The sequence below is a fragment of the Akanthomyces muscarius genome, chromosome 3, assembly GCF_028009165.1.
Source record: "Akanthomyces muscarius strain Ve6 chromosome 3, whole genome shotgun sequence".
NCBI classification, from domain to species: Eukaryota; Fungi; Ascomycota; class Sordariomycetes; order Hypocreales; family Cordycipitaceae; genus Akanthomyces; species Akanthomyces muscarius.
The window spans coordinates 3306886-3332943 of record NC_079243.1 but is presented as its reverse complement, the minus strand read 5'-3'; the positions used below and the strand labels follow the sequence as shown (position 1 = coordinate 3332943).

Genomic DNA, 26058 nt, shown 5'->3' with positions numbered 1-26058 from the left:
ACAGAGTAAACCGGGCTAAATAGATGAACAAAACAAGTGTAGGGTAGCCTTATCTGATAAGAGCTCGATTTGCTAGCGGCGATTTCGCTCTAGGCTTGACGATCGCTGTTCTAAAACTTTCAAGCACATTCACAAACACAAGCCTTGTCGCACAATGCCGCCTAAGCGCATGACAGCGAACCCGGTGAAGCCCTCGCGGCATCGCGCGGGCAAGCACACGGGCGACGACTCGTCCTCTGATTCCGACAGCGACGCCGACGAAGCGCTCGCCGCGCCGGCCGCCGCCATCCCTCCGCCGCCCAAGGCCGCCAGCGCGGGCAAAATCATCAGCAACCTCAGCAAGGTCGACCTCGATGCGCGCCGAAAAGAGGCGCAAGCTGCCGAAGAACGACGGCTAGCTGCCGAAAAGGCACAGCGGCAGGTCGCCGAGGAAGGCTTCGTCACGGAGGAGGAAAGCGGCGCCGAGGACGCAAAAGCCGGCGGCGGCGATGACGACGAGTCCGACGAGGACGAGGAGGAGTCTTCGGAAGAAGAAAGCAGCGAGGACGAGGCACCCCGACGAATGATGATGCGACCCAAATTTATACCCAAGAGCCAGCGCGGCGCCGACGGCCAGACACCCGCCGAGGCGGAGGAAGCCGCGCGCCTCGCCGAAGAGGCGGCCCGGAAAAAGGCCGCCGACGCGCTCGTCGAGGAGCAGATCAAAAAGGACCTGGCGGCGCGGGCCGCGGGAAAGAAGCACTGGGACGACGATGAGGACGCGGCGTCGGACGTGGACACGACGGACGGGCTGGACCCGGCGGCCGAGGAGGCGGCGTGGCGCGTCCGCGAGCTGAAGCGGCTGAAGCGCGCACGCACCGCCATCGAGGAGCGCGAGAGGGAGCTCGCCGAGGTCGAGCGCCGGCGGAACCTGACGGCCGAGGAGCGCGCCGCCGAGGACGCGGCCTTCCTGGCTGAGCAGCAGGAGGAAAAGGACGGCAAGGGCAAGATGGGCTACATGCAAAAGTACTTCCACAAGGGCGCCTTCTTCCGCGACGACGCCGAGGCGGCCGGTCTGCTGCAGCGCGACCTCATGGGGGCCAGGATCGCCGACGACGTCCGGAACCGCGAGGCGCTGCCCGAGTACCTCCAGCGGCGGGACATGACCAAGCTCGGACGCAAGGGCGCGACAAAGTACAAGGATATGCGGAGCGAGGATACGGGGTCCTGGGGCGGCGATCGGGATCGCAGAGGAGGAGGAGGAGGAGGAGGGGGGAGGGGCAGGTTTGAGGATGAGAGGTTCATGCCGGACGATGAGCGCTTCCGACCGGACGACAGGGCGGGCGGCAAGGGAGCGAATGCGATGCCGTTGGGGGAGAGACGCCGTGACGGTGGCGACAGGAGGCGTTCACGATCGAGGTCGCCCCGGCGGGGGGAGAGGGACGAGTATCGAGGGAGCAGGAAGAGGAGCACGTCGCGGGATCGCGGCGAGGATAAGCGACGAAGAGTCGAAGCAGACCGGTAGTCTTGCTCGTGTACACATGTATCAAACTTGTTTTAATGTTCATTACTTAGCGTTTCTCTACCATGTTTGAAGAAAATTACATGCCGAAAAGAAAAACAAAGACGACTATTCCTTTTCGGAAAAAAAAAGAGAAAACACCATGATAGATTTGTGTGTACCCAATGCTGCCACCCCCCAAAAACCTAATATAATAAATCCATACGCGCCCGTCTCGTCAAGCCCCCTCTTATGCTTCTGTAGCTTTTCTCTTTATATCCTCACAATCTCCACCTTGGCTCGCTCAAAGACACGATGCCCTTGTAGGCCGTCCCCTTCAATGCTGGGCGGGTGCAGCGTCATGCGAGCATACGTGCCTGCGCCGCGCCGCTTGGACAGGTATCCGGGGTTAATCGCCAACACACTCTCCACGACCTGTATTTCCTCGTCAGCAAACATTTCTCTTTTGATTTTTTGATCTTGGCCATCTCCAAGCCACCGTTTCAAAACGTACCTTGGCAAAGGGCGGCAGCGCGCTCGGCGTCAGCATCACATCTGGCCGGACGTTGACCATTTCGCCGAGCTTCATGTAGCTCAGGTCCAGCACGGCGCCCGTCGCCGTGCCCTCCTGCGTGCCCGTCTTGGGCAGCCGCGCGCGGTCCGTCGGCGGATACACGGGGTAGTAGTGGCGCTGCTCAATCAGGTGCCTGCACAGGCGCGCCATCAGGTCGCCGCCGGACAGCGTGCCGCCGGCCTTGGCCAGCTCCTCGGCGCGCAGCTCCCAGAGCGCGTCCTGGCTGGAGATGCCGAGGACGACCTCGTTGACGGACAGCGTCATGGGGTTGGACACGATGCGGACGGCCTTGGGCAGGCCGAGCTCCTTGCGGGGGATCGTGTCCTGCGGCCACGACACGTGCCTGTCGAGCACGTCGCGCACCGAGGGCACCAGGATGATGGTGACGTGCGGGTTCGTCGCCGCGAGACGGTTGATGGCCGGCGCCACGAGGTACCGGAACACAGTTGCCATGGTCGCCGTGTCGGCGTCGAGCGACGAGAGCGCCTCCTCGGGGAGGTCAAAGTCGCCCGTCGCGACCAGCGGGTGGTCGACGTCCAGGAACGGGCCCGTCAGCACCACCGCGTCGGCGTAGGCGTCAGCCGCCTGGCTGCACAGCGCGTGCAACGGCTCAAAGTCGAGGTTGTCGTCCGCCGTGTACGGGCCGGCCGCGTATAGGATCTGCAGCGGCGGCGCGGGCTTGCCGTCGTCGTCGTCCATCATGGCGTCCGGGTCGCGCACGCGCATCTTTTCCTCGTGCACGGCCAGCGCGCTGCCTGCCGACGCTGCATTCGGCAGCAGCGGAATGTCCAGAATCTCCTTGACCACGAACTCGTTGCCCGTCGCGTTGCTGCCCTTGAGCGCCACAATCTGACCGGGGAACACGCTCCAGGCCGCAATGGCGTCCATCTGGAGGGGTACACGGAAGCCCATGCCCGTGCGCCGCGACGTCTCGAGCACCAGGCTGGCGGCGTTGAGCTTGCCCTCGGCGGAATCCGACGCGATGCGCCCGACGGCGACAATCTCCGTGGTGCCCTGGCTGGCGGCGTTGCCAAAGACGCCGTCGTCGAGCTTGTGGTGCTGCTGCACGAGCGTCGCCACGTCGTCGATGCGGTCGTCGAGGATTTCGCTGGCCTCAGAGAGCTTCATCGCCAGCGGCTTGTAGGCCATCTTCTTCTGGTCCGACGCCGCGGTGAGCTTGACGCGGGGCTCTGGATATGGCGCGAGCGGTGCTTCGGCGGAGGCGAGCTGGCTGTTGAGGATTTCGACGACTTCGCCGGGATTCTGGCGGTCGCTAAAGGAGCTGAGTGAGAGCAAAACCAAAGTGTTAGTCGCAAGCTCGTATCATGTTGCGCTGGGTCCGGGACTCACGGTAGACCACTCATCTCGGCGAGCTGGTCGCCCATGCCACCGGCCGGCGAGCTCGAGATTTTAGACACTTCCATCCTCTTGCGCAGCGCGCTTCCACCCGCACTGCCCGGCGCCCTGTTCAGCTTTGCGCCCGACGCCGGCGTGCTCGGCATCAAGCCGTCCAGCATGCCGTACATGTCTCCTCCTGCGCCGCCACCACCGTTCGCCGCGCCACCACCTGCTCTCGGTGTCCCTGCCACCTTTCTCTCTGCTTTCGGCTTCACCGCCGAGGATGAGCTAGCAGCCGGCGTCGCGGCCGACTTGGACAGCGCATCCAGCATGTTCTGTTTGAGGTTGCGCACGTGGACGAGCGTCAGGGCGTCGCCGGCGTCGAGGTCCATCTTGATGCAGTACGACTCCCACTTGTAGAAGAGGTCCTCGGCGGAGATGCCGTGCAGGCGCATCATCGACTGCAGCTCGGCCGCGACATCGGGCTCAATCGCTTTGCCGGCGGAGAAGAACCGCTGGAGCTCGGTGTCGGCCATGGCGGGCGGGGGACCGGGGGGTGTTTGCAGTGACTGGTTGGCGGTTGACTCTTGTGACGGCCAAATTGTATCTATATCGAGCGGTCGTCGTGTCGCATACACAAAAGTCCGACAATTCCGCGTCGTCAAAGGCAGTGTATTGAGTATTGCGAATATAGAGAAGTTCAGGTGTGGGGTGGGAGACGCGGCGAGACGCGTCTTGGTAGTCCGCGTTAATTGAAACCCCACGTTGACCAACCCGCGGTATTATTGCCCTGTCATACAGCATTATACAATTGACAATCACAACGAGCCACTACAATAAAAAACAAAAAGTTAAGAAAAAAAAATCAGAGGATGAACTGTATGATTTCAACGATTTTAGACCATAGACAATGTGGCCATGTAAAAATGCAAGCAAAATATTTCTCCTAAAACGCCGTCCTCGGCCCAATCGCAGGGCTAAGCAGTTCCTGTCCAAAAAGCAAACCCTTTTTGCTATCAAACGCCATAACCGTAAACTCCATATTTAAAGCAATTATATGTGTGCAGATGGTGTAGATGCTTGGTCATAATGCTCTTTAACAATTAGAAAAAAAATGAAAGCAAACGCTGGTATTTATTCGTTTTCCCCGTGACCTGGGATGTCCATGCTCCATTGAGCCCAAGAAGCTTCGTAATCAAAAGGAACCGACCCATTTCTAGGTGGAGAGCTCGGCATGATTCCGTCGGTGCTAAGCAGATTGCCAAACTCCAAAAGGGTATCGTGGCTGCTCTCCAGCGCAGGCAAGTTGCCGAGATCCAACTCGCTGTCGAGGGCGAAGCCGTTTGGTTCTGACAGAAGCTGGTTGATCGTTCTCGAAATCGGCGTGTCGAATATGTCAAAAGCGTTTTGGTGATTTCGAGGGCTGCGTCTGCGAGCCAGACTTCCCAGACCGCCGCGGATCGAGTGCGGCGTCTTGGTCGGAGTGGCCTGCATCAGAGCGAGCTGGCTGGGCGAAGAGACAGATCGCACGGTCCGCAGAGACTTCGAGACACTTCTTGTGACTGGTCGATGACTGGGCGTCGCACGAGTAGGCGTCTTGAAGGGCTCAGCAGCGACAGAGGCCTTGGCGTTCGGAGGCGTGCTTGGGCGGGCGATCATGGGGCTGCGGAAAAGGGCCTCTGGGTCATCGCATTCGAGAAGGCCTTCTCGAGTCACAACCGGCATGTTCTCCTTCTCGGTCCCGACACCCTTGTTCTGGCGGCACATTTCATCGGTCATGACAACATTGACATCAACAGTGCCGAGGACCTTGGGCGTGCCAGGCTTTCTTGGCGAAGGGAACAAGAGTCGCTTCGTTGTGCCCATGGCCTGATCCAGCTCGATATCGATTGGACTCTTGGCTGTGCCATCACCACTCGCAGCAGAGTGCGTCGATCCAGGGATGGATTGCATATCCATGGCACCGCCTTCAGTAGCGACTGAGTCACCCTGAGTTGCCACAATCAGCCCCTCGATAGCTGCGTTGGAGATCCCGCTAGGGCCATACTTTGGTGAAGAAGGCTCGGGTGGGCCCATGGCATCTGTGTGAAGATACGCCTCCGATGTGGGATTGGGCATACCGCCCGCCTTGGCTCGGCTCTTCTTGGTGCGACCAGTGCCCCTCTTGCGACGCTCTTGGCCCAGACGGGAAGAGTCCTTGTCCCAACGCTCAGGAGGGCGGTGTGTTTTACACTTTGTCAGCCAGATACCGCAAGGGTTGCAAAGAAGCAATTCTTGCCAGCTGGCCTTTTCGTCCGCTGGGCCGAGGCCTTTCTTGATGACGCGATGCTGAGTTGGCTTCTCGTTTTCATCGCGCTGTAGAATCTCAATGGCGGTAATTCGACCAGGCTTCTCCGAGTATTCAGCATACTCGGGAACCCCGTCGCGATCCTGAATCCAAATTTTGCGCCATGTAGGGGTCTCAATGGCACCACAGTTGCTGCAGAAGGGAGGCATCGTGCCGTTCATAATGGCTTCCTCCAGACGCTGCTTTATGGCGTGCTTCTTGACAATATTTTTGTTCGCTCTGTTTCCAGGTGACGAAGGCGGCGGTTGAATAGGTTCGCTGGGTGGCATGGCGGCTTCGGGCAGACTCAGCTGGTCTGCTCGCGCGACTGGCGCTGGGGGGTCACTGGCCGACACCATGTCCATTGCCCCAGTAGAGTTGCCGCGTCGACCATTGGGATACGGTAGTTGGGTAATCTCCTGTTCAGCAGCAGCTGCTTGTGCTAGGTTCGAAGGGCCAGCAGGCTCGCTCGCGGGAATGTTGGGCAGCATTAGCGGACCAGCAGAGTTCGAGCGAGCCAGGGGCTTCTTAGCCTTGAGTACTGGTGTCGTGGAGGCAGGCGGTTGGGACGACGGTCTTTGTCTGTCATCGGTAGGAGGCTGTGCCACTGGTTCTGGGATAACTCTCTTAACTTCCTTTACCTCGACGGGAACCTCGGGCAAGTCTGCTACCGGCGTAGGAGGCTTCTCAGCAGCATCGGTTGTGGGGGGCGGTGTCGGAGCCATGCCAGGTGGTGAGGGTATACGGTCTTTCTTGATAGGCACCGTCTCGCTGGGTTGTTGCGGCACTGACTGCTTCAGAGACGGTAGCTCAGGCTGCGCCATCTGCGCTTGCTGCTGCTGCTGCGCTTGCTGATGTTGTTGCTGCTGCGGCGCAGTTGGAAATGAAGTGTTGTAGCTGGCAATATGGACTAGATCCTGGCCCTGAGGCCCGTCCTGCATTTGATAAACCTGTACGGGAACCCCTTTGCCGCCCTTGGTCTCGACCTTGCCTTTGCGTGCCCGCGCGGGAGCCTTGCGAGGAGGAGGCGCTTGCGGAGGTGGCGGAAGAGACTCGTCGCCAAACAGATCCATGTTTTCAGACATGAAACTTGCGTCGTTTGGCATCTTTGAGGGCGGCATGGGCGGCAAGACGGGGCTTGAAGGAGGAGGGCTGGATCGGAGAAAAGGTGTGGCACGCTGTACCGGTGGTGAGGAGCCAATATCAGGCGGGCTGTCTTCTGAGAAGGCGGGAGTAGGAGCGAGAGATTCTGGTGAGCGTTCATCGTCCTGAGGAGACAGGGGATTTCTCGCATCGGTATAGCCAGCTGTGGAATAGCTCATGGGTTTCTGTCCGAGAGTCGACTCGCGCCTTAGCTTGGCTGCGCGACCTGGGAAGACTGGGCCATTAGGCACTGGAGTGGGAGCACGTGGCACTTCCTGCAAATGACTTGCTGCAGTGCCCTCGCTGTTGGTAGCCACAGGGCGGAAATTTCGTAACGAGCCAGAGGTGCTGGCAGCAACGCGTAGAGACTCTGAGCCACCTGCAAACGGGTTGGGCTTGTCGACCTTGGTTGGCTTGGCGCGCTTCTTAGCCGGGCCGTCCTCTCCCTCGGTGCAGTCCTCATACCCGGACGTGTTGCCCTCGACAGGGTTCTTCCTCGGCCGTCCACGTGGGCGACCAGTTGGCTTTCGTTTTCGGGGCGCTCTGTTGGAGGCTCGACTGGAAGGGCGTGATGAACCGCCTTGGTTGTCGGGAACGGTGTTGGGATCGACTGGGATGGGAGCAACGCGTTGGACGTCGTTCGTGTTGTTCTGCATACCGGGACCAAACGAGTCTCGTCTGGGTATGGCGGCGGGAGGCCCTTGGGACATGGCTGGCGAAGCTACTCTCGACACGTGTTGTGGCTGGCCGAGCTGAGGGTTCGACTGGATAAAAGAATTCCACTCAGCGGCACCACTCGGCGTCATGGCCATGTCGAAGCTGTCTGTTTGCCATTGAGGCTTGGCGGAGCCAGATAGACGAAGCTTGACTTCGAGTGTCTCCCTGTTGCCACCACTGAAGACACCGAGCAGATTCCGAGTTACACGTCCGGTGACGAGCTTGGGCTGCTGGCCAGGCATGTCGCCACGGACGAGGGAGTCGAGGGCCCATGAGAGCATCCCCTGGCCGACCTGGGGCGTATCGGGCTCTGAGTAGTCGACGGCGTAAATCGTATAGTCGCAGTCTTGGCCAGCGAGTTCGGGACTGCAGTCGGAGAGGGCCTGGACGCAGACGCGGAGGTCGATAACGCCAATCGAAGTGACTTCGTCTATGGCAATGGTCTGAACCTGGACGGTGTGGGGATATCGTGCGAGACAGTTGACCTTGGATTCCTTGTCAAAGGTGTAATGGACTTTTACTGCAGGCCGGGTGTTAGCATTGGGCCGGACTGCTGGACAATTGGCTGCCAGGAAGAAGACGTACAGCCCATGGGCCGGACCTGAACGCCATTGCTGTCGGGTTCGGAGGGAAGCATCTGCTGCTGCTGAGCGTTGCCATTCCAACCAGCGCCCATGGCAGATGCAGGCAGCGGCGAGGCCATGGCCGCTGGAGCTTGCGGACGAAGCAAACAGCGGCAAAATGGGCCGATGGGTTAGAAATAATGAGCGGTTGGTTCGGTCGGACAGGCGGGGGCGGCAAAGGTTGCAATCGGCGGGAGTGGGAAGAAAATAATTTGGTGGTCGTTGCAGAGTGGGAAGGTGGCCTGCGAGTAGAAGCCCGTTGTTAAATTGGAAAACTGCAGGAATTTGAAATGGTCAGAGTGGTTCCCTGGTCAAATTGGGGAGGCGGGCGTCATGTACGTGACGCGCCGAAGCCGACGGGTTCGCAGAGTCGCGTTCGCCGAAGTGGATCTCGGCGTACAGGGCAGCGAGAGACAGGCCTGGCTCGGCTGGAATTTGGGCGGGAGATGAGGAGGTGAGATGGACGAGTTTAAAATAAGGAAAAGTGGAAAGAAAGGAAGAGAGAAGTAGATGAAGAATGAAGAACCTGTGAACAATGAGAGATTGTTATCGGTGAAGAGTGTTTGCATGAAGCAGACGATAGGTGGTTGTTGTGCTGAGGTGGACGGCTATTGGCTGGCGGCGCAGCACTGAAGAGAGCTATCAGGTGGTGAGCCACGACAGATGTGGCTGCTAACGCACGCAGCGGCAGCGCACGCCAAGAAGGGAAACGCTAACAGAAAGCAAGATGGGCAAAAAGAAAAAAAGAAAAAAAGAAACCTGTCTCGTCGTCTTGGACTAGAGGGGTCCGTATTAAGCACACTTACAAGGGAAAGAAAAGAGTCGCCCTGCAATTGGCTGGATGAGGCCAGATGGTGACGTGCTTCTCAGCGTGCTAGCGCTGTGGCTTGGGCAGGTGAAGCTGGTACCTTTGGGGTTGGGGCTAGCGGCAGCAAAACGCGATGGCCTCGAGAGGGAAACGCTCGCGTGGGCGGATGTACCTTTTCACGCAGGATTCGCGGGCAGAGTGACCTAGGCTGACTGACCATTAGCGTGTTGTACATTTCTGGAGCAAACCCCCCCCCCCCCCCCGATAACCCCGGGAGTTGCTGCGCAGGGCGAGACAAGCACAAGCCAAAGCTTTGCCCTCTTTTCATACGTGAGTAGAAAAAGGCGCCCCAGCCCATGCTCTTCGCTCTGTCTTGTCTCCCTCGCAGCACCAACCGCCCGGTTGTCCCGGGGGAGGAGGGGCTTGCAGCATGTACAAGTTTGTCCGCCGCCGCAGCAGCAGCACCTCGCAATCAAAGCCACATACCTGACACTGACATGACACGGCTAGGCATCGGTCCAATCCAACACCCTTCTTCTTCTCGTCTGCGCTGCCTTTCTGCCTGGGACACGAACTGGTTCGCCTTGCTTTCGTAATCCAGCAGCGCTTGGCTGGCTGGCTTGCTTACTGGTGCTCGTTCACGGTGTGTACGAGGTCGTCCGAGTGGCGGGATTGTTCTTTGGGCACACCGCACAAGTCTTCCTCTTTTTCTTCTCTCTCTTCTTATTGCGTGCCCAGTCTGGTCTCGAATTCGCTCCGTGAAAGAGGCGAGTTTCAATTCCATTTTTTGCAGAGGTTTCTGGGGGGCCCTCGCCTCTTATACTTTTCGACACCTTGCCTCTCTTACCCCCGATGGCTCAACGAGGCCATCACCAGCCCGTGACCAATATCATCCGTCGGCACCCGCCTCTTCTTTGCACGAGGCTGTCATCATCTTTGTCCCTCTCCCCCCTCTGCCCTGCCTGCTGCTAGTCATTGCCACATCCATTCGATGGCTGAGGCCATCTTCGGCACCTTTTTCGCCCGCTTGGCCTCCCACCTTGCGCTTCCTCTGCCCCTCTCCCACCCTCCATCACACACGGTGCACCATCGCCCACCTATTTGCGCCCGTTCTTTTGCAGCCGCCGTAGTACCCCATATTATAAATGACGCCCCCGTTGTGCGCCAATTTACCTGGCGATAATTATTTTCTGGTGTTTTCATCCGCCCACCCAACTTGCACCCCACACTACCAACAACGCAACAATTAATCAGATGCCACCGTCATACTTTCCACCGTAAAAAAGATAAAAATACAAACGATGCATCATTTTCACACAAACATGTGACGGAAATTTCCTTGCACATTTGTTTTACCTCTTACGTTGGTGTGCATTCATATGTACTTCGGCGTGTTGGTCCTGACGACTTGTAAGCGCTCCGAGTGCACCCTGCGAGTTCTCATTTTCCATGAAGACCGACTTCCGTAAATAATGATCATATGATGGACCAAGGCCTTGTATGGCAAAGCGCCTTGTCATTTTTAACAGCGTCGCAGCGTGGCACTTGCCGCTTCTTTGCGCAACATCATCCTGTTGGTCTACAGCAAGCATAATCATGCAACCCCGACACATGACGCAGAGATATTCTACATTCATTCCTTGGCGTTGATTGTTTTGAGTCCGGTATTAAGCAAGAAGCTCGTGTTCCACATGGAAATACTTAGCGAATCACAATGCATATATTCTTTACCATGAGTGCAACGAGCAACCACACCTGGGAGCTCAGTATATTCAAATCAAAATTTCTAAAACGCTGATATACACGCGGACCATTCCGTCTTCACGTCCTCCCTCTTCTTCTTTTTTTACAGCTTGCTCGACGAGCTCGACTCCGTCTCTACCCACTTGGCGATGCCATTGCCATCCGCAACGACCTTGCGGCTGAGAATCTCATCCACGACCGTGGCGATGCCCTGGCGGCCGTTGCGCGACGCGACGACCTTGTCGGCGAGCTGCTTGGGCGTCAGCGCGCTCGCCTGCAGCACCTCCTTGATCTCGCGCTCCGAGGGCACGCCCAGCAGCGGGTAGGGATAGTCGCCGTAGGTGCGGTCCGAGAAGAGGCCCAGCGTCTTCTTCTCGTCAAACTCGAAAAAGGGCTGCGCCACGTTGTCGCCGCTCGCGGCAATAGCCTCGAGCGACTCGGGCTGCCACTTGGGCGTCTCCTTGCGGACGAGCAGCGCCGTCACGCCCTCGGAGAAGTCGTGGTGCTGCATGAACCGTGACGCAATCTGGTGCTCGCGCTCAAACGCCTCGGCCACGTCCCAGCGGCCGCCGACGCGCATCTGGCGGAGGGTGACGTGGACGGCCGTCGGGGAGCGCTTCTGCAGCGTGGCGAGCTGCTTCTGCGCCCAGGCCTGCGTCTCGCCCGTCTCGGCCTGCAGCGCGGCGATGATGTCGTTGAGGTTGTTCTTGTCGAAGCAGCGGTCGATGGCGCGGCGCGTCTCGCCGGCCAGCGCCATGGGCTGGTCGTGCGGCAGGCCCGTGGCGAACTCCTCGAGCGTCTCGTTGACGAGCTGCAGGCGGCGCGCGGGGCCGTCGTCGTCGCGGAAGCGCAGCTCGGCCAGGCGCGCCTCGAGGTCCGGCAGGCTCGTCGAGTGCAGGTAGTGCGTGGCGACGCCGCTGTAGAAGACGTTGGCGCCCGTCAGGCGGTCGCTGGTGAGCGCCAGGTACGTGCCGACGGCGCCGTTCATGCGCGGCAGGAAGAAGGAGGCGCCGACGTCGGGGAAGAAGCCAATCGTCGTCTCGGGCATGGCGAAGACTGTCTTTTCCGTGGCGATGCGGAACGGCGCGTGGATGCTCAGCCCGACGCCGCCGCCCATCGTGATGCCGTCCATGAAGGAAATGTACGGCTTCTGGTACGTCGCAATGTAGTGGTCGAGCTTGTACTCGAGCGCAAAGTAGTCGGCCGATCGCTTCCACCCATCGGCGCTCTCCTGGTTCCACTGGGCGAGCGCGGCCACGTCGCCGCCGGCGCAGAGGGCCTTTTCGCCCGCGCCCTTCATCACGACCACGTTGGCCAGGTCCGACTTTTCCCACTCCACCATGCGCGGCACAATCTTGCGGATCATGGAGCCATTGAGCGAGTTGAGCTTCTTGGGGCGGTTGAGCATGATCGTCCGCAGACCGTACTTGTTCTGGAACACGACATCGTCGACTTCGTCACCGGGCTGCTCCTTGATCTCCTGAGCTTCGGTCGAGAGCTGGCAGTTTGTCAGGAAAAAGGGCCAATGGGTTGGCGATGGATGGGGGGCGTGTATACCTGTCTGGCTCCCAAGGGGGCGGATCGGGCTCGTTGCGCCATGGCGAATGTGGTGGTATGTGTCGTCGAGGAGGCAGCTCTTCCAGCACGAAGAGCAATGGATCGGAAAGACATGGCCGGAGAAAGAGAAGCCAGAACCTAATTGAGGAGGCGAGCAGTCCCCTCCTTTATCGGGCGTGTGTGTATGTGTCAGCCGGGCTAGAGGGTCGGCCGAGGTTGAGAGGTGATCCGTCTGTGGGCGGCGGCAAGATCAGACGTTCCGGTATCCTGTTCTGCAAATGCTCTCTCTCTCTCTCTCTCTCCTCTTCTCGGCGCACGCTTAAACGTTGCTGCTCTCCACCAAAATTTTAGCCCGAGGGTAGCAGAGACTTGCCGTCTGCCCAGCAATTTTGGCCTGGCCAGGTTTGCCTGTAGCGGGCTCCCTGGTAGCTGGAGTTGTGGAGCAGTCCGTGGTCGGCGCCAGCCAATCAGGTGCTTTGGCCGCCCGCCTACCCAAGTCTGTGAGTTTTTGAGCATTGGCAGAGGCAGCACCGCCAAAGCTACGTCGAGAAGTCTGAACCAATTCCATTTCCTGACAACCAGCCCTCCACATCTGCACATCACCATGGCCGACACCAAGCCCATCGAGTATGTTCTTTCTAACCATTATAGCGCTGCGAATTTTCCGTGTCATCTTGCTAATTCGTCCTCTCCAGGGAGCTCCTCACCAAGCCGCGCAACGAACTCACGTACGCGAAAACCACCACCACACCCCCCACGCAAGCAAACGCAACAAGGACGAGTCCGAGACTAACCTGCGTGTGTCGATAGGGAATACGAAATCGCGCAGCTCGAGGAGCACGAATTCTCCGCCGGGCCCCTCTCCATCCTCCAGACCGCCGTGCGCTCGCACGTCCAGGTGCTCATCTCCATCCGCAACAACCGCAAGCTGCTCGCCCGCGTCAAGGCCTTTGACCGCCACTGCAACATGGTTCTCGAGAACGTCAAGGAGATGTGGACGGAGACGCCGCGGCTGGCCGACGGCAAAAAGGGACGCCCCGTCAACAAAGATCGCTTCATTAGCAAGATGTGCGTCGCACCCGGCCCCTCCCTGACCTCTCACGTGGGACGATTGCTGACTTGTTTTTCCTCTCTGTTCTAGGTTCCTGAGAGGTGATAGCGTCATCCTGGTGCTGCTAAGCTAGAACGGGGACAAATATGACTGGGCATTTTTTACTTTGTTTCTGGGCTTCTTTGATACCGCGTGGGCTTTGATTGTGTTTTTTTCATTGAGATTGGGATGGGCTCTGGTTGGTTCCATGTACAGTCCTTTTGGCGAGACTCACAGGACAATTTAGGCGTTAAAAAAATACAATCTTTATTACGATTTCATTTCATGTGCTATCAAATCTGCGGGGCATACGGTTTTGACTACTGGCAAGACAAGCCATCAGCATGCATTTTAGTTCCCGGCCAGACCCTGGAAGAAGCACGCAAGGCCCCAGGCACCAGGATCGGGAACCTCCTCGTAGCCGCTGCCACCGACGTACACGGAGCGGCCCAGGCTCGCCTTCATGCCCTTTGTCGCATCGGCCGCCTTGTGCGACGCCTCCGCAGCCTGCCCAACGTCGCCCGAGCTCGCGAGCGTCTCGACGAATGGGTACAGCGCGTCCACGAGCGTGCGGTCGCCGGGGCGGGCAGGCGTATACCGGGACAGGGCATCGCAGCTCTGCTTCAGCGCTGCCGCCCAGAGGCTGGGAGAAGCCTCGCCGGGGGACAGCGTGCGGAGCGCGTGGACGAGCGCGTTGAGGAAGATGGCGTAGAGAGCGCCAGAGGTGCCGTCCATGGTGTTCTCCACAACAGGGACAATGCCGGCGACGTCGACGACGAGGTCGCCCGTGAGAGAATGTCCCTCGAGATGCTTCAGAACGGCTGGTTTACATTGTTAGCGTATACGGATGTAGCAAATGGTGGAGAGAAGCACGTACCCTCAGCGCCGCGCTTCAGACCGATGCCGCAGTCGCCGTCTCCGACGGCGGTATCATATCTCGTCACGTCTGGCTCCGCCGCAATAACATTCTTGAGCGCCGTCGTGAGCGCCTTCTTGGCCGCCTCCTGGTCATACTTGAGCCCACTGGGCTTGACGTCCTGCGCAGCCGCAGCGGCTTCCTCTCCTGCGGCTTCCTCGCCGCGCCCGGCCGCCGCCTCCCACGTAGTTCTCTGGATCGGCGCCGACCAGCCGGTGACCTCGCTCGGCGCATCCAGCAGCTCGACCATGTTGGGCGCGCCGTCGATGCTCGTGTTGACGACGTTGAGCAGCGAGATGCTGAAGCCCATGCCATTGAGGCTCGTCATGAACGTGCCCGCGATGACGCGCACGGGGCGGATGTTGTGCTTGCTACGTAGCTGCGCGACGACCTCGGCCGTGATGCCGCCCATCTCGAGCACGCTCACACCGCCGAGGTTGTTGACCAGCAGCACGACCTCGTTGGAGTTGACGGTCAGGAACGCGCGGTCGCTGTCGCTCCCGTCGAGCAGCTGCGCCAGCATCTTGGACACGAGCGCGGGGAGCTCGAGGCGTGCCTTTTCGCAGCCGGGCTCGTTGTGGATGCCCATGCCGATCTCGACCTCGCCGCGGGCCAGGCCGGAGCTGCCAGCGTCCTCGTCCGCGGCAGCACGGCCGGGTACGTGGACGTGCTCCAGACTGGCGCCGACGCTGACAATGTTCTCCGCCGTCAGCCGGGCCACCTTGGCGACGTCCTCGAGCTTCGCGCCGCGCGCCGCCAGCGCGCCCGCAACCTTGAGCACCAGCACCGTGCCCGCGATGCCGCGCCTGCCTACCTTGCCCGCCTGCTCGCGCCCGACACCGACGTCATCCCCGACGACGACCATCTCCGCCGCGATGCCGGCGGCCTTGGCCTTTTCCACCGCCATGCCAAAGTTGAGGATGTCGCCCGTGTAGTTCATGACGACGACCAGCACGCCTTGTGCTGCGTCCACGCGCGACATGATGCCGCGCCGCACCTGCTCGGCCGACGGGCTCGCAAAGATGGTGCCCGCGACGGCCGCGGACAGCATCCCCGGCCCCACCATGCCGGCAAACGAGGGCTCGTGGCCGGAACCCCCGCCGGCGAGGAGAGCGACTTGCGGCGAGGACGACGCATGCGAGGCGGCGCGGCGGTAGACGATCTTGTGCTCGGCATCCAGAGCGACGTTGGGGTTGGTCAGGGTAAGGCTGTGCAGCGCCGTGTTGACGAGGTGCGTGGCGTCGTTGATGAAGTGCCTGGACGACATGGTTGCGGATGCGACGGAGCTACAGCCGTTGCGCGAGGAAGTATAATGAGATGAGAGAGATGGGAGGAGCAGTGAAAGAAAAAAGAGGAGGATAGATATAAAAACAGGTAAGGGCTGGAAGGAGAAGCTGAAGGGGTTGATGTATTGAGAAGTTGGGGGTAAGGTGGGGGTTGGCAATGGCTGCAGCTTGCTCTGCGGGGTGAGCGGGAGGACCTGCTACGCCAATGGCGTGGGGGATTTCTTCGGACAGAGGGATATCTTGCATGACCGTGGGAAAATAAAATTGGACTCCGTAAGGTTCATTTTATAGACCCGTCAGAATTTTATTAGATTAAAGATGTTGTATTGGAGCCTCGTACTTAGAAAACCCAAAACCCTGCTCTACATGTTCCCATATCTCGCATCGCAGCGAGTCTCGGTAGAGATCTCTGTCTCTTTCAAGGTATTCAACGCCGTATCTTTGCCATCCACTTCTCGTTTTACACTATGTACAGGAAAAAACGTAGCAAAGCATTGTAGGATTGCGTGTCACAGCGCAAAGATCTGCACCAGCCCAATAATCAAGGATATAAAAAGACATAACAATGACGGAAAAAAAGAAACCAGAATGAATGAGTGGTTAACGTGAAAACCAGTACGGCCGTTTATGCAAAGGAAAACACATCGCTAGTGACAAAGAAGCTGCCCGCTAGGATGCCGGCGGCAATGAGAACCGTGAGAATGGCGGCGCCGGCTCGGTCGCCTCCGGTGATAGCTCGGGGCTCCGGCAAAGGCTGGGCTTGCGTGCTGCCCGCGCCGGCGTTACCCTTGGACGTGCCACGATCTTTGTCCGTGGCCGGGGCCTTGACGTTGGGAAGCAGGTTGTAGACGACGGCCGCGAGGGCATCCATCTGGGGACCAACACCCATCAAGCCATCGTTTGTACCGTTAAGCCAGGAGAAGCCGCATCCGGTGCCATCAGGGCCGGGATACTTGGCACCGTTGGCACCGGTGCAGACCTTGACGGCATCCTGGGCGGCTGTGCTGATAATCTTGGTGATGGAGTCGGCGGTCCAAGGAGCCATCTTGGCGGTGGCGGCGAGGAAACGAATCAGGTAGCCCTTGAAGCTGACCATGTTCTGATCACAGGTGTGAACCGTCTCACAAGCGGCTTCGTACATGATGCCGTCCTTGAAGAAAGTTCTCGCGGTGTAATTTAAGATGCCGTCGACGTGGCCCTTCCAGGCATCAGTCTTGTTGTAATCGTACATGGCGGCGGCACCCTGGAGCCAGACGCCGGCGTTGTAGGTAAACTGGACCTTGTGGATGTTCTGGCAGCTCTTGGTAGCGTCGTCGACCTCGATACCGTCGTAGATGACGTAGTCGTCGGTGATGAGACCTGCGCTGACCTCCCAGTCATAGATTCTCTGAGCCCATTCACCGTACGTGGAGTTGCCGGTGAAGCGGGCAAGACGGGCGGCAATGTTGAAGAAACAACCGTTGGCGATACTGTTCTTGTAAGCCCATCCGTTGAGGAAGGAGTACACCTGCCAGCGCAGACCACCGCCGCAGAGGCCGTTTTCCTCCTCCCAACGAACAGCATACTCGTTGAACACGGCCTGGGCACCAGCGAGCCATTGCGGCGTATCGGAAGGGGGGTTGGGGAAGACGGCCTCGGCGGCCATCATGGAGGTGAGACCCCAGAAGCCCTGGTCATCGTTGCCCATGGCGTTGGTCTGGTTGACGGGAAGGAAGTCACCTTTGGGGGTGATTTGGTGCATCATGCCCTGCAAAGTCACGTCGTTGTACGAGGCATCTCCTGTGTAGTACCAGTAGTCAATCATATGGCCAAACATGCCACCAGCCTCCCACCCTGATTTCATTCAGCCGTTAGCATTGTGTTTGTCGGGGGCAGCTCGCATGCAGACGACCTCGGGGAGCGTTTCGCGACGTACAGTAGTATGGTCCAGGCAAAAGACCGGGGATGCCGCCGGTCTGGTTTCCATTGTAGTATTTCATCACGCCATAGGCGAGGGTTCCGGCGGTGTTTTTGATGGAGGCTGTGAAAGCACAAAGTGCTGGTTAACATGGAGAGACTGGCGGCGCAGCGGCGATTGAGTTTTGGGCGACGACGTACTATCGCTGGTCAGGTCGAGACTGATTTGGGCGGCCGAGGCGGTGGCCGAGAGCCCGAGCAAGGCCTGGGTAATCGTGGAAGCCTTCATGATGAATTGGAGGATGGCGAGGGCAGTCCTCTGTCGGGCGCGTAGAGATGGACGATGGTGGTATTTGTCGGTCGCGTGGCCGAGACGGCAGGGATAGATGGAAGCGAGCGACTAGTGGGGGGGGAACAAGACGGGCCTTCACGTCATGCGCCAGGGGACGAGGAGCTGGAATGAGTCGAGAAACGGCAGCGCACAAAATAGGCCGGCTGACGTTGAAGGTGAAGCGAGCGTGATTGATATTCAGAGGTGGCCGTGCAGGAGGAGGAGATGCAAGAAAAAAACGGGCGACGCAGGAGAATTAATCGAGGCAAAAAGTAAGCGTGCAAGAGGAGGGATGAGTACCGCCGGGCGAATGAATGAATGGCTGTGAGGAGGTTTTGCGCGCGAGTCGGTCGTTGGGCCTGCCCTGCGTTTTCACAGTGCCTGCGGTACGGAAGAGCGGGCGACCGAGCCACTGCCCGCCGGCAACAACACATATGGCTCGCTCATCGAACAAGACTCGAAGAGGTACACGAAATCGCGCCGAGGAATGCTATACGAACAAAGTCACCAACTAAAGCTAAAAGGTATCCGCCCATGATTTCCGGCCAGGCTGGGGGGCCACAAGACAGTGGCGTCGCCTGGCGCATACCTACCATCTGCCATTCATAGACCACCCACACCCTGGCGCAGGCTGTGGATTTCTGAGCGCCGCTAGCTCAAGCATGTTTGGCTGGCGTGCGAGGATAGTGTGGGAAATAAGTCTATCGGAGCCATTTTTCTCTCTCCTTGTCCACGCGTCGTGGCGTCACTGTCTTTGCCAGCCTGCTCCTGAAGACAGCTCTCTTGTTGACTGTGACTGCCGACGGCGCGGGCTGCGCACACAATGTCGTCGGGTAGCGGCCGTCTTGTCTTGTCTGGGCGATCTGGCGATGCCGCTTGGCGACGATTTGCCCAGACAAAAATTTGCTTGGGCATTCACTCTTCTACCGACGGCCATGCAACCTGCCAACTAACCAGCGGCAAAAAGAGTGCCAACTGGCCAAGCAAACCCAATACGAGTTTGGCCAGTGGCGCATCGCCATCGCGCACTATTGTGCAGTAGTTTGATTACGAACCGCAAAACACCAGGGAAAAATACGTTTGGCTGTCGAACTTGTCGTCACGCACATCTCTATTTCGACGCTGGAATCACGACCTCCATCCAAGCCGCAGTACCCGGGTCCATGACGTCGCCTTCTTTCAACCTCGAGCTAGCGTTGCGGCCGCGGCACATTGCAGCCCGCCGGATGCAGCGATTCTCATATTGACAAGGCCTGGTCGTGGTCCAGAGACTGAGAGGGGGCAAAAAGAAGACTAATACGCTTGGCACGGCTCTACGAATCCGGCTTGGCTGGAAAAGGCACACGAGCCCAGCCCTGAAAACTCTCCTTGGCGACTACTTTGGGCTGCCCTGCAGCTGCCATTCCACTGGAGGAAGAATTCGACTACCTTGAGATAGTTAGCGCGACAGCGGCGAGGCTTTTCTCCGCACCCGTATTTCCACGAAAAACCGAGCCTGCAAGCCCTGCCTACCCTGCCTGTCAGTGCCCGTCTACTCCGACAAATATAGAAATTCTGGTTAGGGGACCGAACCGGCACAGGGGGGCCGGTGGGACGGGCGACCTGGCACGACGAAATTGCTTGCCCGCAATTCTGATCTGGCTGCGCCACCATGCGCGTGTCGCAAGTGCTCACCTTTGTTTCGGGGCGGCATTGTGCCAGCAAAGCAGATGGACGGACACGACCGAGGATCCGCGAGGAAAGAAAAGAAAAAAGACATTGATTTAGCGTCACTGTTAGTGATGATGTAGCGTCCCCTTGGCATATCGCTCCCGCGCATTGCACTATAGCCGTTCGTGGCTGCCCAAACTGTTTGTATATTAATTAGGTCGATCGATTCCATGCGTCCCTGACAGCGGGAGGCCCACTGCTGGTACCTGCGTGGTGCCCTGGCGTTTGATCGCTGTCAAACTGTGTGACCAGCCATGCCAAGGACTGTGGTGTGCGCGGCAACAGCCGAAACGGACGTGTAGCAGATTTTACCAGGCTGCAAAGCCAACTCGATAGGTGCTGTTACACAGCTGTTTTGATTTGTTCCGGCTTGAATATATGTTTTGTTCTCTGGCGGTGTACAATGCAGGCCGTTCTCGCAACAGCGCGAGGAGAAGCCCATGTCCTGGCCATTACTGCCTATGCCGCCGTTTGAGACTGGAAAATATTATTTGGTGCCGGCTAACTCAACTCTCGTTGTTTTTGTTAATTCAAAGCGCTGGATTAGAGACAAAGACGATAGCACGCGCTGTTCGTGTAGCAAGCAAGTCGAGCTTGTCGATCTGCCTCGACAACTCCATTTACGGAGCGACTTGATGCTGAGCCGTGAGACCTTTCTTGAGCTGAGGCTGCAATGGTGCATGGCGGAAACTGTTTTCTTTGGGTTCGGAGAATAATCACCTCGATCTAGATTTACCAAATCGGTCCAGATATCGAAAGTGGCACTGCGGGGATTCGACTGTCACTTGTGGGCGTAACACCAGCTCAGAAAAGCCCACCGACAGCTTACGAGGTCCCTGGTCATGGCACTATTGCCATACTGGAGAGAAGCATCTTTTTCGTGTAATTGATTCAATCTGACTGGGACTCAGCTAGCTCTCCCAGATGCTAATTATCCGCCAAGCATGGAAGACCAGGCCATTATAACAGCATTGGCGCGACTCAAAGCGCCGAAACTTGCGAGATGAAGCCCATGTCTCACTGAAACTTCCTCGCTTGTTTGAACTGTCGTCATTATACGAATCGAGATCTCAGGTGCATATAACTGTATTCGGTAATGCCATTGTATTCGCCTAGATGAGAGTCAGCCTTCTCACGGACAGTGCGTTGTTCTGATGGGGCCCAAGCCAACATCAACTATCAAACACGATCATGGATACTTGCGATGCAGCATTTACATTTACAAAGTCTATGTACTCGTATTTACACTATTTCAAAAGATATGCAAACTTGTCTTCTATTCGTCGACGGCCCGCCGCCATGCCCTCCAGCACGTCCTCGTCGCTAATGGTCGTCAGCGTCTTGACATCCACCTCCTTCCTCTTCAGCGTCTTGACCGAGACGTAGCACCCCTTTGTCTCTACCCGACCTCGGATCGCATCCCGCACAAAGTCCGCCCACCCTTGGTACGACACCCGCGACGCCTCCGTCCACGTCAGCACCATGCCGAAGCAGTGCGGCATCGCCTCCCACTGCTCCCACACCACGGGCACGCCCTGCCGCGCCATCCGCCGCGCGACCGTCTTGGCCTCGTCCGTCAGCAGCTCCTCGCCGCAGACGAAGAAGACGGGCGGCGCGCCCTCCCACGCCGCCGCCGCCATGGGCGACACGAGCGGGTGCGCCAGCGCGCTGCCCTCGCAGTACAGGTGCACGCGCGGGGGGTCCGCCGGCCACGCGGCGCACGGCGGCGACGTCACGGGCGACAGCTTCGGTGTCGGCAGGTAGTCGTATTGCAGGAAGGCCTCGGACCACTGCATGCTCCGCGTGAGGTCGAGCGACGGCGAGTTGAGCCCCACACCCGCGGGCAGCGGCACGCCGACGTCCCGGCCGTGGAAGCGCACCGTCGGCAGAGTGCTGCCTGGCGCTGAACGGTGCAGCTGGAGAAGAAGCTGGAGGAGCGACATGCTGATGTTGCCGCCGGCCGAGTCGCCCGTGATGACGAGCGACGAGGCGGGCACGGCATCGTGCCAGGACCCAGGCGGCGGGTGCAGCAGCGACAGGTACGCCACAAAGGCGTCCAGCAGCGCCGAGGGAAACGGGCCTTGCGGCGCCAGACGATAGCGCACCGAGAACACGCGGCTCTTGGCGTATGTGGCGTATGCCAGCGCGACAGGGCGCGCCGACACCGGATCCATGAGATAGTTGGCGCCGCCGTGAATGTACAGTATTGTCACGTCCGTCTCCGCCTCCCTTGTCAGGCTGTCAAACTTGGCCCTCTCGCTCAGGCCCGTCGGCTCCGCCGCCCAGCTCGACACGCCGTGGCGGACGCCCACCCACTCGCCGCCGACGTCCTGCAGCGGCGGCGCCGCGTACCTCTCGCCGCCGGAGCCCAGGGCCGCCACGGCGCCCAGCACCTGCTGCCGAACGTCGTCCTCGGGCGGCGCCGGCAGCGTGGTTCGGCTCACCCAGATCCGGCCGCGGGCGCCGGTATCGCGCATGAAGAGCGCCTGCTGCGCGCTGACGGTCGACGGCGGCGCGTTGCCCAGGAGTTCCCGGAGCATGGTGACGGCGAGCTCGGTGCGAAAGTCCCATTTGCGCGCCGTGGGACTCAGCGAGAGGAGGTAGAAGAGGACGGTCTTGAGGAGGAGGGGAATCTTGGAGAGGACCAACTGGATGGTACTCAACGCCGACGGCATTTTCTCTGGCGTGTCTTTTGTCGTGGTTGGTGGTTTTGTTGATGTGAGACCGAGGCTCGATGACGGCGGCTGCGGGGCCGATCTCGAGCCTGGGCGGGAATGGAGCGGGAGCGGCCGTCGAGGTGCGCCCCCATTTGTACAACTGAGATTCCGGATTGCCCGATCGAAAGAGCTAGATTCATCGGCAATTAGCTGCAAAAGTTTGCATTTCATTCATACCGACTACGGCCTTATGGCTGCTTCAGCTACCTTACGTGTTTACCCCAGATTCGTACCTTGGCAGTACCGATCTGCGCCGTCGTGACGTTGCACCGCTGCTCAATTAGGAATGTCGATAGTGGTGACTCTGGAACACCGAGTTCCTCCCGACGGCCAGCGCGACTTTTTCCTTCTTTCCATGACGCAACGTCCCAGCTTCATCCTGCACAACTCAGAATCAATTGATTGAACATGGTAGCAGGATTGCGTCTTTTTGCTCCATTGGCGGTGCTGCTATCGGCCGTCGCGCAAGAGACGGGCAACCATCCGGACTGGCCGCGATGGTGCGGCAAGGTGTACAAACCAGAGTAAATTGACCCGTGCTTTGCGAGTGGTGCTTTGCGCCGTCAAAGTTATCAAAGCGCAAAATTCTACAACTACATGCTAATACTATTGCAGATATCCCAGCTTTGAGCCTGGCGGTGAATCTACCGAACCAAAGGCCCTGCCCAGCCCCGCGCTTCATGTCCAGTTCAAGCCGCGCTACAACATTTACCTCGAAGGCGAGACGCAGGGCGAGTTTATTGTTAATGCAGATATATCCAAGTGGTACGGAGTGCCGTGGCCCAAGCTCGACGCGCCCGCCGACGCGCCGCCCGTCGTCTTCACCATCAACCTCGTCGCCAACAATAGCGTGCTCGTCTCGCGCAACGTCAGCGTCGGCACGCGCGACAACCTCTTTGCCTTTAACCTGACGGGACTGCAGCCCAGTCTCGAGCCGTACAAGGTGGTGCTCTTTGGCGCGACCGAGGCGGGCGCACCCAACGTCACGGCCACCAGCGAGCTGCACTACCTTCCGGAAAAGAAGACCGGCAGCGTCACCAAGCTAGATAATCTGAATGGGGGGTTTCTGTTCCGCAACGGCAAGACGGACGGCAAGTTTGAACCGCTGCTGCCGTACGGGTTCTATGCGCTGTGCGATCGTTTCCTGTGCGCAGACGACGCCAAGGACCAGATTAAGAAATATCATGATCTTGGGCTGACGGGCATGGTGTCGCTGAGCACCGTCTTCAAGTCGCGCGCCGAGTACGAGTACATGGACTCGCTGGATCTCAAGTACCAGTACGACCTGCGCGACTACTTTCGAAACTTGACGGCGGTGCAGGAGCAGGTGACGGCCATTAAAGACTTTGACGCCATCTACGCATACTGGGGGACAGACGAGCAAGTATCACATCTCCCAAGAGTAGAAGTCGCGCTGACAGATATACAGGCCCGATGGCTGGCAATATCCCTTTGACCAGCCCCTGTCCGCCGCCAACCTCATCCGCAAGATTGACCCGTACCACCCCGTCTCGGTGACGCTCAACTGCCAAAACTACTACTTTAAAGAATACACGGCCGGCGCCGACTTCATCATGGCTGACCCGTACCCCATCGCCATCAACGCCACCTTTTCCAAATGGGGTACGCCGTGCAACGCCACCTACGGCGACTGCGGCTGCGACAACTGCGACGGCAACGTGCAGGACGTGCCGCGGCGCCTCGACGCCCTCGCGCGGTACGAGCGCTGGCACGGCCTGTGGCCCAAGACAAAGGTGCACAACCCGCAGAGCTTCCACGGCGAGGACTACTGGTTCCGCGACCCCACGCAGGCCGAGGAGGTGGCCATGAACGCGCTCGCATTCAACCACGCGGCCAAGTCGATCCTGTCGTGGGTGTGGCCGGCGAGCGAGGCCCTGGGCGAGATTCATGGGCGGTTTGCGAAGAAGGTGGCGACGGCGCCGGTCAGGGAATTCCTCGTGCTGGAGAGGCCGAGTAAGATTGAGATGGAGGGCAGCGGGGTCCTGGATGCGGCGTATTGGATGAGGGAGGACCAGGTGTTGGTGAATGTGGTGAATGGCGGGTATGAAGCGATCAATCAGACGGTCAAGGTGCCGCTGCCGGAGACCATTCAGCCAAAGAAGCTCAAGAGTGTGGTTTGGGGGAATGGAACCTGGAGCATCAAGAATGATGAGGTCCGGCTGGGACCGGTCGAAGGCATGTCTACCAACATTGTCATTTTACAGCTTTGAAATACAGTCAACATCTTCATTAGAGTAAAGAAAAGTAAACCAGATATGCAAACCAACTTGTATATTGTACATCGCCCAGCGCCTCTAACCCGGCTCCCAAAGCAACGACCACACATTGTCTCATACACATTTACTCAACCACGACACCATTACGATCCCGCCCCATCCTTGCATACTGCGTCTTCAGCACCGGCGTATCCGCACTCACCAGCGCATTCACCCACCTCTCCTCGCCCGTCTTCTCGTCCCGCGCCAGGCTCGCCGCGCTGCCCATCAGCAGCGGCTTGCAGTTGAGATAGACGCACTCGTAGCTCTTGCGCGGCACCAGAAACGTCTCGTGGAAGACGCCGAGGTGCGGGAAGCGCTGCGCCGCGAACCACTCCCACGCCTCGCGGTGCATGTCCTCGTGCGCAAACGCGTGCAGGCTCTGCAGGTCCTTGAAGTAGATGATGGTGTTTGTCGAAAACGACCCGTCGACGGCGCCCGTCCAGGCGCTCACCGACAGCACGCCGAGCTCGGCGGCGCGGCGGCGCAGGTCCGCGACGAGGCGGTCGAAGCGCTCGCCCGTGGCCTTGCCGCCGGGGCACAGCGGCCCGAGCGGGTGGTTGAACTGCGCGGCAATGTGGAACACGACGAGCTGGTCCTCGGCGGGCGTGGCGAGGAACGAGCCGTCGCGCTGCGGCAGCTGCGCGGCGGCGCGCCCGGGGACCACGTTGAGCGGCAGGGGGGCCGCGTGGCGGGACGTGGTGGTGTTGAGGAGGAGGGAGAGGCCGCTGATGGCGAGGTAGCCGAGGAGCGGCACGACGGCCCAGCGCGCGGGCAGGGCGATGGAGAGGAGGCACTGCGCGACGCTGCCGAGGACGAGGAGCACGGGGAGCTGGACGACCTTGTCGAGGTGCAGCTTGGCCTGTGAGTTGCTGTGTAAGTGGATGGGGCGTGATGATGGGGAGTGAGACGAGCTGCTTACGCTGGCGGGGCGGTTGTAGGTCCACGGGCTCTCGGTGGGAGCAAGCTTGGGTTGAAATTGTTTGCCCATTGTGTCGGTAATAAAAAGAAGGAGAAAAGAAGAAAAGAAGTAAGTGCTTTTCTTCTTCCTAGGGAAGTTTTCCAAGATTGAAGAGTAGTGGGGGTGGTGACTACCAGAGGGGGCGGCTCTATAACTCTTGGTATAGTTGAGTTGCGGGTGTCGTTAACGAAGCTGCAGGCAATGCAATTGGAGATTTTGTCGATTGAGAGAAACAAATGATGTTCGGGCTGTCATGTAGCAAAACGACTGGAGAGAAAATCGAGGGCGGGTAGGGACTATATATATATCCCAACACTCAAGCCCTCGTCGCGGCCAGCGCCCGCACAAGCAGCTGACGTTGGGTAGTTATCGTGGTGAGACCCCCGCCGCTGACGTACGGCGAATGAGACAACATGCTTATGCCCTTGCCTCGCAGGGCTGGAGATGATGGCGCTTTTCTGGCTCGCACTCGCACTCGCTAGTGTGAACTGTGGCCCGCCGACTAACACCAGCTAGCTTGGTCGAACCGAAGCCAAAGTATTGGTGCTGCTGACGGAGAGCCGACC

At 59.0% G+C, this 26058-nt stretch overlaps 10 protein-coding genes across 11 annotated transcripts; 3 read left to right on the top strand and 7 right to left on the bottom strand.

Moving 5' to 3' along the window:
• Nucleotides 1–154: 154 nt before the first annotated feature.
• LMH87_002455 (uncharacterized protein) lies at nucleotides 155–1504 on the top strand (the record flags this gene model as incomplete). Its single annotated transcript, XM_056193916.1, has 1 exon — nucleotides 155–1504. The coding sequence occupies one exon, from the start codon at nucleotides 155–157 to the stop codon at nucleotides 1502–1504; it is 1350 nt and encodes a 449-aa protein (XP_056050905.1).
• A 249-nt stretch (nucleotides 1505–1753) lies between these two features.
• LMH87_002454 (uncharacterized protein) lies at nucleotides 1754–3928 on the bottom strand (the record flags this gene model as incomplete). The annotated part of the gene is made up of 3 exons (XM_056193915.1): nucleotides 1754–1915; nucleotides 1995–3336; nucleotides 3405–3928. The coding sequence occupies 3 exons, from the start codon at nucleotides 3926–3928 to the stop codon at nucleotides 1754–1756; spliced, it is 2028 nt and encodes a 675-aa protein (XP_056050904.1).
• A 598-nt stretch (nucleotides 3929–4526) lies between these two features.
• LMH87_002453 (uncharacterized protein) lies at nucleotides 4527–8281 on the bottom strand (the record flags this gene model as incomplete). Its single annotated transcript, XM_056193914.1, has 2 exons — nucleotides 4527–8098; nucleotides 8164–8281. 2 exons carry the CDS (start codon nucleotides 8279–8281, stop codon nucleotides 4527–4529), a joined length of 3690 nt encoding a protein of 1229 aa, XP_056050903.1.
• Nucleotides 8282–10855: 2574 nt separating this feature from the next.
• LMH87_002452 (uncharacterized protein) lies at nucleotides 10856–12423 on the bottom strand (the record flags this gene model as incomplete). Its single annotated transcript, XM_056193912.1, has 2 exons — nucleotides 10856–12250; nucleotides 12310–12423. 2 exons carry the CDS (start codon nucleotides 12421–12423, stop codon nucleotides 10856–10858), a joined length of 1509 nt encoding a protein of 502 aa, XP_056050902.1.
• Nucleotides 12424–12913: 490 nt separating this feature from the next.
• Nucleotides 12914–13493, top strand: LMH87_002451 (uncharacterized protein; the record flags this gene model as incomplete). The annotated part of the gene is made up of 4 exons (XM_056193911.1): nucleotides 12914–12936; nucleotides 13005–13037; nucleotides 13120–13377; nucleotides 13451–13493. 4 exons carry the CDS (start codon nucleotides 12914–12916, stop codon nucleotides 13491–13493), a joined length of 357 nt encoding a protein of 118 aa, XP_056050901.1.
• A 257-nt stretch (nucleotides 13494–13750) lies between these two features.
• LMH87_002450 (uncharacterized protein) lies at nucleotides 13751–15582 on the bottom strand (the record flags this gene model as incomplete). The annotated part of the gene is made up of 2 exons (XM_056193910.1): nucleotides 13751–14220; nucleotides 14277–15582. The coding sequence occupies 2 exons, from the start codon at nucleotides 15580–15582 to the stop codon at nucleotides 13751–13753; spliced, it is 1776 nt and encodes a 591-aa protein (XP_056050900.1).
• A 644-nt stretch (nucleotides 15583–16226) lies between these two features.
• On the bottom strand, nucleotides 16227–17786 carry LMH87_002449 (uncharacterized protein; the record flags this gene model as incomplete). The annotated part of the gene is made up of 3 exons (XM_056193909.1): nucleotides 16227–17434; nucleotides 17517–17621; nucleotides 17699–17786. The coding sequence occupies 3 exons, from the start codon at nucleotides 17784–17786 to the stop codon at nucleotides 16227–16229; spliced, it is 1401 nt and encodes a 466-aa protein (XP_056050899.1).
• A 2999-nt stretch (nucleotides 17787–20785) lies between these two features.
• LMH87_002448 (uncharacterized protein) lies at nucleotides 20786–22426 on the bottom strand (the record flags this gene model as incomplete). Of its 2 annotated transcripts, none has more annotated exons than XM_056193908.1 (1): nucleotides 20786–22426. In XM_056193908.1, one exon carries the CDS (start codon nucleotides 22424–22426, stop codon nucleotides 20786–20788), a length of 1641 nt encoding a protein of 546 aa, XP_056050897.1. The 2 variants fall into 2 exon arrangements, with proteins under 2 accessions (XP_056050897.1, XP_056050898.1); XM_056193907.1 differs by having other exon boundaries at nucleotides 20786–22078.
• Nucleotides 22427–22663: 237 nt separating this feature from the next.
• Nucleotides 22664–24486, top strand: LMH87_002447 (uncharacterized protein; the record flags this gene model as incomplete). The annotated part of the gene is made up of 3 exons (XM_056193906.1): nucleotides 22664–22779; nucleotides 22871–23635; nucleotides 23685–24486. The coding sequence occupies 3 exons, from the start codon at nucleotides 22664–22666 to the stop codon at nucleotides 24484–24486; spliced, it is 1683 nt and encodes a 560-aa protein (XP_056050896.1).
• Nucleotides 24487–24616: 130 nt separating this feature from the next.
• Nucleotides 24617–25522, bottom strand: LMH87_002446 (uncharacterized protein; the record flags this gene model as incomplete). The annotated part of the gene is made up of 2 exons (XM_056193905.1): nucleotides 24617–25393; nucleotides 25454–25522. The coding sequence occupies 2 exons, from the start codon at nucleotides 25520–25522 to the stop codon at nucleotides 24617–24619; spliced, it is 846 nt and encodes a 281-aa protein (XP_056050895.1).
• Nucleotides 25523–26058: the final 536 nt, after the last annotated feature.